Here is a 14080-nt window from a genome sequence, read left to right as displayed (position 1 = left end):
CTGTAAATCTGAAAGTCAAACACAAAGCTCAAGACCTCGGAAAACGTGCTGAACTCTCCCTGGAAGTGAAGGGCTACCTTGCCAACAAAAATACAAGTCCAAGTGATCCTCACTGCAGCCCCCTGGGCTCCAGATGAAGCATGTCCAAACTGCAGGGAAAGGACAGGCTGCTCATCGTGGCTGCGGTACAAGTGTGCGTGTGTGTACTTTGGCAGAGGCAGAGGCAGCCCTTTGCATCCCTTTCGCAGTTAGGAGGCTTGCAAAGGTTCAGCTCACTCTAGCACTCATTCACTAAAAAGCATCCCGGAGCTGACAGATTTCATTTGCGCACACACACACACACACTTAAGGCTTCCAAAAAACTAAAAAAAAATCGAGCAGTTGCTAGTAGTTACAGTATTTGACTTGGCCAGGAAAATACCAGGACACCTTTTTTAGCCTCATAAGGGTCAGGTCGCCCCAGACCCACAGCAGCTCTGCCGTGCGCGGGGAAAGTGCGCCGGACTGTCCTCAGCACAGACCAGAGCCCAGCGGCCACCCCCCAAACGCATCCTCCAAGCCTGAGCAGGAGTGAAAAGTGAAAAAGCAAAACAAAGCCTTTCTGCTGCCCGCGATCACAGACAATAACAGCCGTGCTCTCTCCGTCTCCCTCATTTTTTTCCATTGTCTACAAAGTTTTTGAGTCGGTGCATGAAAAACTCCCAGCAACATTATGACTAACCATGAATCCACTCTGCCCAATTGCCTTGAGCCAGAAGGGCTGAACAGGATGATTTGTCACCAATTAAGCACATCAGTCAACACGCAAGCCTTGTGCTGCTTGAATTTTCAGTGTACGGAGACGGTGTTTCCTATGGGCACGTGAAGAGCCTGCAGCCAGATTTTGTCGAAAACAAGAAACAAAAAGTTAAGGGCTCGCTCGATTTTGCCCCTGGTTACAGTTTAACTTCAGCAAAGATGCTCTTCAGTGTCTGAAGCTTCCAAAGCCAAACAATCTCCTTCCAGCAATAACTAGGAACAACTGCAGGGACTTACACGCTGGACCAGTGCCCTCCTCCCCCTCAACCTAGTCTACCAAACCTGGCTTCCTGTATTAAAACATAAGTGTTACACAGTTTAATGTAGATTTCATATTTATTTAAATATTTATCAAGTATTCAAAAATGTATTACACTTGAGCATACAAAATGAATCCAGTTTTCTAATCAGGATAGTCGAAATCTTTCTATTAGACATTTTTAACCTTTTTTTTTTTCCCTAATGTCGAAATGGTTTGTCTATAGCTTAGCTTGCTCGGGGTGGGTTGGGATGGGGGTGGGGGAAAGAAAGGAAGGTTATGTTAAGAAAACATGAGGCTTTGGAGTAACTATCATGCAAACCAACTTGTCTTTGTCGACTAGAAATCTGTATATTCCAGTTGTTAAGGATTTTTTAAAGCGAGCCTTTGTCCTGTGCTGGCTGAGAGCACACGGGAATACTTGAATTGGAGCAAAAACAATTCTTTCCTATTTTTTCCTTCTGCTTTTCCCCAAGAAATCGCCCACGTTTCTAGCTTTCACCACCATCTCCCAACCCCCTCCCTGCGAATTAAAAAAAAAGGGAAGAAAAGAGGGAGGGGGAAAGGAAGTGGAAAGAAAATAAGAAACGCCAATCGTGCCATTTCAGAGAGACATCCCCTCAGCCCTGTTCTTCCTGCAGCATTTTTCAATCGGTTTGACAGCAGACACAGATAAATAATGATCATACTTGACTTGCTAAGCGAAATGCTTCCCTTTTATCTGTATGCTTTAAATACAGGTCACTTCAACAATCTTAACAACCAGGCTTTGGTATACAGCACTTGTTTTCTTTTTTTATTATTATTTTTCTTTTTTTTAATAATAAAACTCAGAAAAACTGAGGGGGTTTTTACGTGTCTTAACATGATGTCAGTTCATGCCTAGAGTAATATCACTTTAAGGGAGGAGGGGGAACGGGAAAGCTCGTCGTGTTATCAATTGAAAGCTAAGGCATCAATCTAGCCCTGATATAATTGTTGAAACGGAATTTACAAGCCGATCCTTAATACTTGCAATAAAATATCTCACACACTGTATTGGAGAAAGACCTGATTTGCATGCAATATTTTATTTCAGGTATTTAGCTGCTAACTTGTAAATATATAAAAGAGGGGATTTTCCTTCCTTTTGTCTTATTTTCTCTATTCCAAACGCTTATTTAGTGAAATAGTCCTGAAGATATAATCATTCTACATATGGCGCTTTTATTTCACAGAATATTTAAGAAGGAAAAAAAAAAGACAAAACCACATAGAATTAGACATATAATTCAAAGACCACGGTACAACCTTTTTCTTCTGTTTTTTTTTCTTCAGCAAACAAAAAAAATAAGTCAAATGACAAGAAAAGTGGCAAGTCTTCGGATAATAAATAATAAATTACTTTATAATTTTGCAATGCAAGAGCAAACATTTTTTTTCCTTTTTTCCTCTTTATTTCCAGAGAGAAAGGGGAAGGGGGGGCGGGGGGACAGAAAGAGAGAGAGAGAGAGAAACAGTCATTTTTAACCGATAACTATACACATCTTTGGGGGGGAAAGTTCTTGGACGGACACGATTCAAACACAATCCCGAAACGCATTGTGGCAAAATAGAGGTATACCTTGTTGCAATGCTTTTATAAATTGTTTTTTTAAATAGGAATTCAAAAACCTATTTTAAAGTCGCTTTAGACTTCTTGACAGAGGATGGATCTCAACGAAACAAAAGTAAAACCCCAGCTACAGTACATGCTATCAGAGACCCAGGAAACAACCCCTCGTTAAAAGTCAACTAAAAGGGGGGGGGAAGAAGGGGGGCGGGGAGTAAAGAAAAGAAAAGAAACCATTGCAAACCAATGCAGCTCCACCTTCCTGCAATGAATCTTTCAGCCATGCGGGGCTAGATTGTCTTTTTCCTGGTGTTGGGTGATCTACTGGAGCTCCTTTTTGGCAAGGCAATGACCAGAATAGAAACAGCACCATTCGGATTAGGATGGATTTAGATAGAAAGTCTCTCTGTCTTGGTTTCTCTCTAAGATGTGCAGTCTTTTTTATTTTTGTTTTTTTGTTTGTTTTTTTTTGAGATCCGGGAATACAAATCCTCTACGTTTTGAAAAACGTCTGTTCGATCCTCCTACGATCATTGAATAGCGCGTTTACTTTTTCTTTGTGTTTGTTTAAAATGATTATTCTAGTAAGATCCCTTGATTGTCTTCACAGTGTTGCTACCATATCACCTTGTCATTTCAAACAAGACTCCGTGCTTTCTCATGGAGCGGTCTTTGCTAGGTTCATTACAGGGTTGTTAAATACTTTTGGGTTTGTTTTAGTTTCGGAGTCCCAACGTGATAACTTTTTCCCACTCTCTCCAAAGGGGGTGGGGGGGAAAAAAAACAACAACAACAAAAAAAAACAAAAAAAAAAGAAACCGAATGAATGTTCCTCATGCCTCAATAGGACTGGCTACCATGCTGTTAGGTGTATCTGGGAGCTGAGAGGACATTGATGCTACTTCACTTCCGGTGGAATTGGAACCTGGTCCTCCTTCTGAAAAATTAACCTGCCAAAATAAAAACGGAACTATCAATTAAAAGGTAGCAAGGGGAAAGAACAATAAGAAAGTCAAATCATAGAAGCATGCACGTCACACATTTAATCTAGATCCCCATCAGATAATTAGAGGTCCGTGTCCCCCCCACCCACATCGACTTGGATCTAGGAAACCAAGCAGCTGATTAAAACCAAACTGAAGGGGTGGGGGTGGTTAATGAGGCCTCTCTTTCCAGAGATCGCAGGCTCTAATTGTAATGGAATTCCCAGCAGCCTGGTGTATTCAATTATGTAAGAGCTGCTGTGTTTTCTGACATGAAACTGCAAAGATACTTCCCCCTCCTCTCCTTTGTGCATATAACTAAATGAAACTGGGACAAGGATCTATGAGCAGAAGGTGCTTGTTTTGCGACAAGCTATCTTCCTCTATTAGTGGGCTGAGGTGGGGAGTTGGGTCTACCTTAAATGAGAATCAACTGGACAAAATGGATTACACTCCCCTTTCCTCTTCCGGGACAGATTTTTTTTAGATGGTGATGTGTATGACTGGGAAGCCCAGCCTTTCACATTCTCCTTTGCATCTTTTTAGTTGGAGGAGTCTTGGACTAGGACCCTGTTCATAGAGGGCCATGGACATATCCAGGTCCAGGTTTACGAGTCTCTCCTGTTCTAACATTTTTTAAAATTTATTTTTGGCCAAACTGCCATAAAAGGATCCTAGATTTACATCCCAGTATCAAGAGCTTCATTTCTACATAGCCAGACCTCGTCTGCAATCAAAGGGTTTAAACGTCTTCTCCTCCTATAACACATAACATAGTCAAAGCAGGTCTACCTCCAAGCTTGGTGGAAGCAGAGAGAGCAGAAGCTGCTCTAGAACTGAACTAAACTGAATGGCAGCAGCACCCAGGGGCTCTACCGCTAAAATGCAGGATATTCCCAATGGACACAGGGTTCATTCCCGCTGGAAGGTTATACTGCAGCATTAAAACAGAAGAAATGCATAATCTGAAGGAGCATAATACTCCAGTGGAAAGTCTGGAAAAACTTTCTTGTTACCAACCTTATTGGTCCAAAAGTTTTATTTTGAAAATCAATCTAATGTGTCTGTCTATGGCAAAGTTTCATTATTAATTAGTATTTGAATCACTGAAAAACCATACACAACGTACCTTATTATTTTAAAGATCTGGTTTAAACACACTTAGGCCAGGAAATTGAGTTAAGGTTGAACTTCTGTCCTTAATTCACCTTGTTGGGCCTAAGTATTGCAGATGATATGGTCCCATATGAGCTGCCAAATGACGTAGGCATAAGGAAGTGAGTTAAGAACAGAATTTATTCTTAAATGTCTGTCTTTTGTTGGTTTAAGCCAGTTCCATTAACATTGTTTGGCTTTTGCATGTGAAATATGTACTAACAATTCCCTTCATTAAATATAAGAGATCATTTCAGAGGGGTAATTAGAAGTATCTCTCTAGGCACATGCACAACAAGAAATGAGACAGTTGAGCTAAATTACATTCTTTTTTTTCCAGGAACCCTCTCAGCAGCCTAGAACACAGGATGACAGTATTAACCCGCAGTTGCAGTCAATCTTTGGCCAAAATGGGGGGGGGGGGAAGAGTACGAGGCTAATTTTAGTAGTCACAAAAGTATGTAAAAATGGGTTACAATATTGCAATGGTCCTGGTAAGATTTGACTAGGAGCACAATGATCCTGCGGGCCCTCGGTTCCGAGCCTGATCCAAAGTCCTTGTGAGTCAGTAAGACAATATGCTCCGGATCAAACCCCCAGCCACTCCGTTTTGTCTTGTTATTCCGCTTACTGAGGCCGCGGGGCTCTGAGGGGCACGGCCCGGGACACCCACGCTCGGGGCACACCCGCCTGGGAACGGACACTTACTAGTTGCTGAAAGGCAGGTTGATCTATGTCACTCTGCAACGCGAAGTCACTGAGGACTTTCCAAGGCGGCTGGTAACTCTGAACCTCCACTGGGTTTGCTTGTAAACCTCCATCGTGTCTCTCGGGACTAGCAGCTACCATGGGAGTTCCTGTCATCCCCTGGATGTTCTGCAAACAGCCGACCCAAAGATGTTAATGAGCTCGGTTAACTTTATTGCATATAAGCGCTGAGTCAATAAACTGCTTTCTATCTTATCTATACAGTCGCTTTTATTTACTTTGTTAATCTGCTGTGGATGTCTTGCTCTATTCTAGGCTAGGGCGGCCTATTTCTATGCGCCGCATTTATCACACTGGAAGTTTACTTTCTTTCTTCTTAATCCTCCTATTTTTTCTTGCCCGGTTGCCTAAAACAATATTGTTACATGCGTGCACCAAATGCCCCCGGCTGCCGATGCCCCAGAAGGAACAAGGGCTGAGGCTGTAGCTTGTATTCACGGATCCCTATAGCCAGTGATCTGCAACCTGGGTCTTTCTCCGAAGCGGCGTGTATCCTGCCGGCTCCGGCTCTTGGACACAAAATAACCCCACCAATATTGTGCAGCCAACTTCAGGTCGGCGTGTTTTTCCAGCGTGGTAAATGAAACTCCTTAAATTCCGCTTAACTAAGCAGCCGTACGAATTAAGAGTCATTTTCAGGTCAGTCAATATAGTGAGAGGGGAATAATAAACTCTACTGGAGAGGATCTAACCAACCGCATAGGTACAAAGCGGAGAGACACAGCGGGCTCCCCTGGAGGTGCCTGGAGGAGTGGGAGGCAGCCTGGTTTGCAGCCTGTGGCTCACCTGTAGGACCTGGGAGGTTATTTGTGAATATACTACAGCTAGGAGGACGAATCAAACCTTTCCATTACGCTTGCCACCCCCAGCCCTCCCTCCCTCACACCATCGTGCAATACCAATGCGAAAGGTATATCCAGTGCTAGGAAAAACGCATCAGATTTCTGGTCTTTTGCCTCGTGTGTAAACCCACTGGAGGGAAGGGAATTAATCGTTTCCCCCTCGAGGAGTCCACTGCACTTACAAAATAAATATTACACACTGCCCGGCGGCGTATTACATGCCATAAACTCCACAGGTCACAATTCATAGTGCAGGGTAGTTGCTCTAATCCTCGCTGAATCCTCAGCCCCACAAAGCCATGTGCTGCCTGAGCAGACTCTATAGGCTGCTCTCTGTGGTCTACTTTAATTGCACTCACAACAGAACAAATGAACAATGCTTAGGGTAATCTGGAGGCAAACCAGCTCGTCCCACATCTGTACTGTAGAGAAATAAGGGAGCCCCCACGTCATCCAGAGCAGAACCAGACCCAGCACAAATAGGATCAGCACCGGGAAGGATCAAAGGGGCATTTGCCCTTCAGCGAGGCGGCTGCAACCACTTACAGTTTTGTCATTGGGCTGCTGCTGCTGGAGCTGCTTCATCATGATGCTCCTTTTTTTGTCCTTGCACCGCTTGTTTTGAAACCAGACCCTGATGACCCTGGGGCTGAGGCCAGTCATTTCCACCAGTTGCTCCTTCATGAGGGCGTCAGGTCTGGGGTTAGCAGCGTAGCAGGTCCTCAAGGTGTGAAGCTGTTTTTCATTAAGGACAGTCCGGACTCGGGTGGTCTTCTCGGGCTGCTTGTGGACGTGGGGTCGAAGAGCCGGCTGTCTGGCAGAGATAGGTTCTGCTGTAAGGGAAGGGCAAGGAAGGAACAGGATCCCCATAAGTAAGACGGGAAAAACCCAGAGACACTCAGCTGTGGGGAGGATCCTGGCTGGAAAGGCCACGAATGCATTAGGAGCTCTGACCTCGTCCCTATCTCTTCCCCTGCTCATGGACTCTGCATTTCTTAGTGCACATTTAACGCACAAAATTGGGGGGGGGAGGCAGAGGAGAGAGGGAGCAGCGCCTTAATAGCTAAATCTCATCCCCACATTATCTGTGACAGACAAGGAGCGGTGCTGCTCGCTCCAAAATAGGCCCGGGGAGGGGATGAAAGGAGAAAATACGTCTTTATTTTCCGGAGAAGTCACATAAAAAGATTTTTTAGCATAAAGCATAGGGAATGAATGCTGCAGCACGTTGCTGTCTGCGTCTTGTAGGAGAATCTGTCGCAACCTGGGCTCACACCTTCAACGCAATTAGGTGTACCAGCTCTCAGCGGGTTTTATGCCACCGCTTACAAAAATACAAGTAGTGGGGGAGGGGGAGAAAAAAGAGAAAAAATAATAAATGGGTTTCATTGTGAACATTGCAGGGGGAAAAATATGTCTGACCTCTTGAGGATCCAAGGGAAAGGGCTGATTGTTAAAGCCGAAGGTTCAATGTGAATTTATGTCACATTTGTTCTCCCTTAAAATCCCAAAGTATTGCAAAGCTATAAAAAGGCAGGAAGCAAAGCATCTGATTCTTTACATGGAAACCGTCAAGAAATACGCCTAAATGGACCATGTCATATCTAAAGCTGGAAACGCAGCCTTTTGCTATGAACTACGTATCTGCTCTTCTTCGGAAATGAAATATATTAGCCCTACCCAATTAGTTTTGGTAATTTGACCAAAACTAAGGAAAAATTAAAGCACATTTTTTCCCTCAAAATCTTAGCCTTAAATATGAAGGAAACCCTCAGTTTGGGACGACACAAATCGGATCGTTAATGTCTCTGCCTGGCACTACAAAACAGCAAAGCCATTATTCGAGGCATACAGAGTAAGAGCCCTAAAGACTGGGTCATTTTGGATCCACACACATTTTGGATCCTTCCACAAACAGGCTTGAAAAAGGCTGCAAAATTAGCCCCCCATACTGCAATGATCAACTTTCTGCTTCTTTTCTATTTATAAATCGGTTCAGGAGGGGGACATGCTCCCGTGTAAACATGGCAGGGTTTTGTAAATAGCCTTCAGATCTACACTCATCCGAACAGCAACTCTCCATGCCAACCTTGTTTTATTTAGCCTTGTTTGTCTGAGAGAGATGTGCCCCTTCCTTGAAGCTGGGCCTCTATAAAAATCGGGGGCCGGGTCCAAAAACCGGGAAGGGAACTTCATAGGCTGGGGGAGTGTGAATGCCCGGCCGAGCTGGGGATGAAATTCTGATCAAACCGCATAAAATGTTTCAAGGAAGCAAGAATCGCTTTAAAAGGCAATTACTGAAGATTAGCTTGTTGACAGTTTTAAATTACAACCTAAGTGCTCGCCTGTAGTTAAGTCCATCTCTTCTCCGAACCTGCTTTCACCAATGTTAAAAACAGCCTGTTCCACGTGTTTCAAGAGAATTGGCCGAACAAAACAAAACAACAGCAACAAAAAAGATGTGTGACTTCGGGTAGACCTGCTGTAAACATCTACCTCGACTGCCAAATGTCTCAGTTTCAAAGCAGGAAAAGGTATGCCATGTGGAGTAGTGGTCTCTGCAGACAAAGATCCACCCAACACCTAAAGGGAAACCACTCGCTTCAAGGTTTCAATACAGATCTCTCTAGGTGTGTATCTGTATGTACGCACACAGAGAGAGTATAAACCTACGCATGTACATACAAACGCACACACCTATTAGTCCCAGAGATTTATGAGCCTATGGATAGCAACAAATGCGTGTGTGTAGAGACATGTGCACACATGTCCCTGTGCGTGGGTATAGGTCTATACCCTGTCTATAGGTGTACTCTAGTGCTCTGCCTGTGCAACGGATAATACAGAGCGACTGCACGTGTGTGGTTATAGAAACCCTCGGGAAGCTAACCTAATTCCTGCAGAGAAACGCGTGGCCCTGCCCGCATGCACAGTCCAGCTCGGCGCGTGTGCCCAGCCGTATGCCCTATATTTGCCATACATGGCCATTGTGTGCCTCGGCAGACCGGTGGCAGGCGTGTGGCTGTAACTAGGTCTGCATCTAATCTCTGTTTATATGCGACCCACACGCCGCTCGGGCTGTGCCCGGCTACCCGCAGCGCACGGGCCAGCCCCGCCCCGCCCCGCCGGCCTGAGCGAGGGCCCGTGCCTCTGCCCTGGTCCCGGCGCCGGGGAGGGGGCTCCGCGCCCGGCGGCGGCGGCGGCGGCGGGGGAGGGGGCAGTACCTGCCATCTGCAGCGGCCTGGCGGGATGCAGGGGGCTGAGCGGGTCCCCCGCGCCCAGGCTGGCCCTCTCCACCACGTCGTGGTCCGCCCGGCAGAAGAGGCCGTCCTCCCGCAGCGCGAATTCATCCCCGGGGATGAGCTGGCGGCTGCAGGCCACGCAGCGGAAACACTCGATGTGGTACACCTTGGAGCGGGCCCGCATCACGAAGTCGTTCTTGCTGAAGCCGATGCTGCACTTGGCGCACTTGATGCCGTATAACCTGAGCGGGGCCCGGCCCGGGGGGAAGGGGAAGGGGAAGGGAGGAAGGGGGGAAAGAAGCAAGAGGTTTCACTGGAGTCACTGCAGCCCCGCTCTGCACCGCCGCCCGGCAGCGCAGGGGCCCGGCCCGCGCGGCCTCGCTCCGCGCCGCATCGCCCCGCGCCGAGAGGCGGGCAAGGGGCCGGAGAGGGCCCGGGCGGCGCAGCCCAGGGCCACCCTGCCCTCCCCGGGGGCTTGCTCGCACGGAGGTTTGCCCCTTTCTTCCCCCACTACAGCTAACTTCCCCACCCCCAGGCCTTGAAGGCTCCCCTCCGGCTCCAGGCTTCGTTTTGCACCCCCACCCTTTTCCGCCCTGAAACAGGCTGGGGCACTCACCCCGCCGCCCCGCGCCGTGCAACCTTGCGGCCCTTCTCCTACCCCAGCACCGCCACCGTGACCCGAGCGCCGCAGCCTCCTCCACACGGGAGAGGAAAACTTCCTTCCACGCAGCAAATCAGCCGCGTCTCTGTTTCTCCCCTCCTTCCCCAGCTGCTGCAGTACAGCCGGAGTCCTCTTCCAGCTAGCAGAGGGGGTGGGCGGGGGTGCAGATTTGCCCTTCTTCCCATCTCAGTGGAAGAAAAGTAGGTCCCTTTCAGTGGAAGCTCGGAGGCTCCTTGCTAACTTCTTTGATTAAAAGGGTCAAGTGAGCCTAATTCTCAAAATATATGCCAGCCCCTACGGGGACTTGTACACACTCATAAATAACGTGCTAATATACAGAAAGAAGCGAATGCACGCACCAGGTCCCTTCCCCCCATTATAAACAGACTGCTGATGGGTCCTTGTGTGTGTGTCCACATGCATGCTTACGCCCTCTTGGTGCATGTGTGCCACACACCAGTCTGTAGTCGGCTGTGAATTGCTACCAACTTCTGAAATACACGCTGAGGTGTGTGGGGAACAGCAACCCAACAACAAAACGGCCGTCGCCACATGCATGGGGAACAGTTTTGGGGTCTTTTTTTGGATCGTTTTCCCTGGGCCCAGAGTCGAACTCAAGGCTGCTTGTCACATGCTGTTATTTTAGCGATTTCAATTTGGACTATTGAGCGATACCTGCCACAGGAGCGGGTTTGGCGGAAACTTGCTCTTTTTAAATTGCACATGTTGTTTGGCCCATCTCTTCCGCTGAGTGAAATTCCCGCAGGAGCTGAAGGCTCAGATAAGTCCCCGGTGTTTGCCTTCCCTTTATTTCAAACCGGCAGAGCCAGAACAGACCCCAAGCTAGCTTTAAAGTCAAGCGGGGAAAGGAAGGCGATTTGTTTTCATCACTGCAAAATTGGAGGGGAATTTGCACCGCCTGCTCGGCGGAACCCGCTGGGCTGGGAAGGGACGTGGTGGGAGAAAGAGACCCGAGCGTGTTTCTTTCCAACCCGGAATAAAATGACACTAGAAAGACATCGTCCATGGATATTTAGCCCTGAAATTTCCCGCGGACACCCCCTGGCTAGACCTCAGCGGGGATACACAACAGCGCTGCCATACACCGACCTAAGCAGATGACACCAAAGGCTAGAAGCGGATCAAGTGTCTAAATCATCAGCCCCCTCCCAGTTTCTGCGGTGTTTTCGCTCCGGTGTCGGGATTGGCAAGGTTCACATTTTATCAGTTACCAGATTTTAATGCGAGGAAGGAAGCAGTTCCATTATCTAAATATACCCAATTGTTCGCGAACAGATGATGGGCAATTTGATCTGCTCTGTCTAATTCATCAGCACAGATAAGATAAGAAAGAAAAGGCAGTCACATATCTCCAAGGGGTTAATATTTAAAAAGATTAAATGTCAGTTATTTTAGCAAAGAAACGTTTTAGTCTACTGTTTAACCTCTCAAATAAAGGGATCCCGCTTTCAGAACTGAACAGAACCTCGCCTTATTTTAAAAATAAAATACAGTACAATAAAATAAAACCCTTGGCCTGGCATAAATCGGTTTATTTTATTTTTTTTAGTGCATACATGTTTGAAGTGTCTTCAATTCCTCGTGTCCCTTTCCTTGCTGGAGACTTCTGCAAACCCTCACTGAGCTGCATTTCTTAGGTAAATGTTTAAAAGCGATCTGTGCTGCTCCTGGACTATTTAAGACATCTACTTTTTTTGTTTTTTCTGTCACTAGAAGCTCCCCTGCTTTGTTAGGGTCACAACACTCAACGCAGCAAGCTATGTCTGGATGCAGGAGAATTGCACACGAGGTCCTCGCTATGGGCAAATGCGATTTTTTTCTTGAAATAACAGTCATAAAAATAATGGCTGGAAGAAACTCGACTGCAACTTTTTCCTCCCCTCCCTTGCACCTTGGGGGAAAATAACTTAAAGCAACTGGCCCTCTGCTCTTTCGATCGTCAAATCGAAGCGAATAATTAAACAACGTAAATGGCGTACCTGATATAATCTCTTTTACAGTAGGTTTTGCCATCCCTAACAAAGCACGTACAGGTCTCGTCCAAATACTGATTACACTCTGCACACTTCAAACACGCCGCATGCCATTCCAAATCCGGAGAAACCCTCAGAATATACTGATCGTGAATTTGATTGCCGCAACCAACACATAGGGAAATCAGACGTTTTTCTGAAATGAAAATAAATACATGATTGACGAAGCGTTTACTCTCCTACAGAGATAAACACACTTTTAGTGCCGTTCCCTTCTACGGCGTTGCTCGGGAGCGTGTGTGTGTGTGTGTGTGTGTGTCTGTGTGTGTCGAGTCTTGCATTTTGGGATGGTAATTGAAGTGTGCCATCACACCGTGCCTCGCTTAGGAAGGAGGCGGAACGGGTGTTCAGATCCATAGCGGAGTAGTTTTGTTTTCAAGGTGGCTTATTTTTATCTTTCTTTTTTCTTTTCTGTTTTTCCCCTCCTTTTTTGCAAGCCTCGTACTAAACTTCGAGCTGCCGAGCTGGGCTTTTTTTTCTTCCTGTTGTTGGTTTTATTATGATTATTTCCCTCTTAACTGGGGCCAGTGCTGCAGCTCTTTGCATCTCTGCATGTCTACCGTTTGCTTCGCCAAGGAAGGGCTGGATTGGAAAGGCTGCGAGCTGAAGGCGTGCATGGCTCTGCCTCCCTTTAAACCCTCTGCCGCGGGACTCGAGAACAGGCATCGTTACACGGGCACTTGCTGTCTTGTGCAAGCCTGATGCTTGTTCGCCTGCGGAGACTTAGGTGCTGGATATTCAAGACAGGCTAAACACCGAGCCAAGCTAAGCCTCCCCTGGCTGGAGACGCTGCTCAAAAAAAAAAAAAAAAGAGATCAACCTGCCTCCTCCCCGAAGTTTATGCAGAAAGCAGGGCACGAGGCTATGGAAAGACACAGCTACGAGGTTCAAACACAGCAAAGCATGCAGGCACGGCAACAAAGGCACTTCTCTAGCGATCGCCTGAAGTTGAGATGATCAGCTCCCTGCCTGACACCATGACAATAGACAGCACAATGTATTCCAACAACGCTTTAAAAATTCCGCCTTACTTTTTGGTGGGTCTCCCATGTCTCCCATATCTGTAAGAGGGTGTAATGTCCACAGTGAAATGGTGTACGCTTGCGTGTTAAGACCCCAAAGGAGACTGGCAAAGCTGTCGCTAAAATCAAATTAAAAAAAAAAAAGACAAGGAGGAAAAGAAAAAAAAAACCACAACTCTCTAGCAAAAGAGGCTGCGAGCCCGGGGGCGCGGCGCCGGCGCGGGGCAGTCCGTGGCGCGGCGGAGCAGTGCCGGTGCCCGCGTGGGGCGAGTGCAGGAGCCGCCGCAGCCCGGACTCCGCGCGGAGCGGGCACCCGCTCTTCCTTATCTCTTACTCAAACTTCTCTGCTCCAACTCAGCTCGATCTCCATTGGTCTGACGCACGGCGCGGGGACGTCAAGCCTGCGGGGCGCTGATTGGCCGGCCGCAGCACCGAGCAGCTGTTCTGATTATCATATTTCAGGCTGCCGAGCCCCGCAAGCCCTGCCGCGCGCTCGCGGATGCAGAGGGAACTTTTTTCTTTTTCTTTTTACTCCTCATTTGTATTTCCCTTTCTCCTTGGGGCTTGGCGCCCCTCTTCATTGCACCTTACATTCGCTCCGTGTCTTCCTGGCGCTTGCCGTACCCCTCCCCCCACCCTTGGGGGGGGGAGGCGGGGTGCCTATTTCCAATGCCATGTTTCTAATGCCAACTTTGAGGGGGGATT

General features: G+C 47.2%; 1 protein-coding gene across 4 annotated transcripts; it reads right to left on the bottom strand.

The window, feature by feature from the left end:
* Positions 1-906: 906 nt before the first annotated feature.
* On the bottom strand, positions 907-13864 carry ISL1 (ISL LIM homeobox 1). 4 transcript variants are annotated; one of them, XR_016441189.1, is made up of 7 exons: positions 13385-13864; positions 12300-12489; positions 9621-9880; positions 6943-7229; positions 5495-5662; positions 4761-4882; positions 3491-3598 (listed from the first exon to the last, which is right to left on the bottom strand). XR_016441189.1 is itself a non-coding variant. In XM_090038054.1 (6 exons), exons 1-6 carry the CDS (start codon positions 13410-13412, stop codon positions 3482-3484), a joined length of 1047 nt encoding a protein of 348 aa, XP_089894180.1. In that variant the 5' UTR covers positions 13413-13864; the 3' UTR covers positions 907-3481. The 4 variants fall into 4 exon arrangements, 3 of the variants coding, with proteins under 3 accessions (XP_089894180.1, XP_089894179.1, XP_089894181.1); XM_090038054.1 differs by lacking the exon at positions 4761-4882 and having other exon boundaries at positions 907-3598; positions 6943-7226; XM_090038053.1 differs by lacking the exon at positions 4761-4882 and having other exon boundaries at positions 907-3598; positions 13385-13856.
* Between the last annotated feature and the right edge of the window lie 216 nt (positions 13865-14080).

Source organism: Crocodylus siamensis, chromosome 3 (assembly GCF_052110815.1).
Source record: "Crocodylus siamensis isolate JL-2025a chromosome 3, ASM5211081v1, whole genome shotgun sequence".
NCBI classification, from domain to species: domain Eukaryota; kingdom Metazoa; phylum Chordata; order Crocodylia; family Crocodylidae; genus Crocodylus; species Crocodylus siamensis.
Note: the sequence above shows the minus strand (reverse complement) of the source record. Positions and strands in the feature narration are given on the sequence as shown.

Bases quoted from the DNA above. Each gene is read 5' to 3' on its own strand.
- ISL1 (XM_090038053.1), bottom strand. From the start codon at position 13,412: ATGGGAGACATGGGAGACCCACCAAAAA. The intron at 9,881-12,299 runs GTACGCCATTTA...GGCCCCGCTCAG, and splicing joins TGTAAAAGAGATTATATCAG to GTTATACGGCATCAAGTGCG. The intron at 5,663-6,942 runs GTAAGTGGTTGC...GGCTGTTTGCAG, and splicing joins AGCAGCCCAATGACAAAACT to AACATCCAGGGGATGACAGG.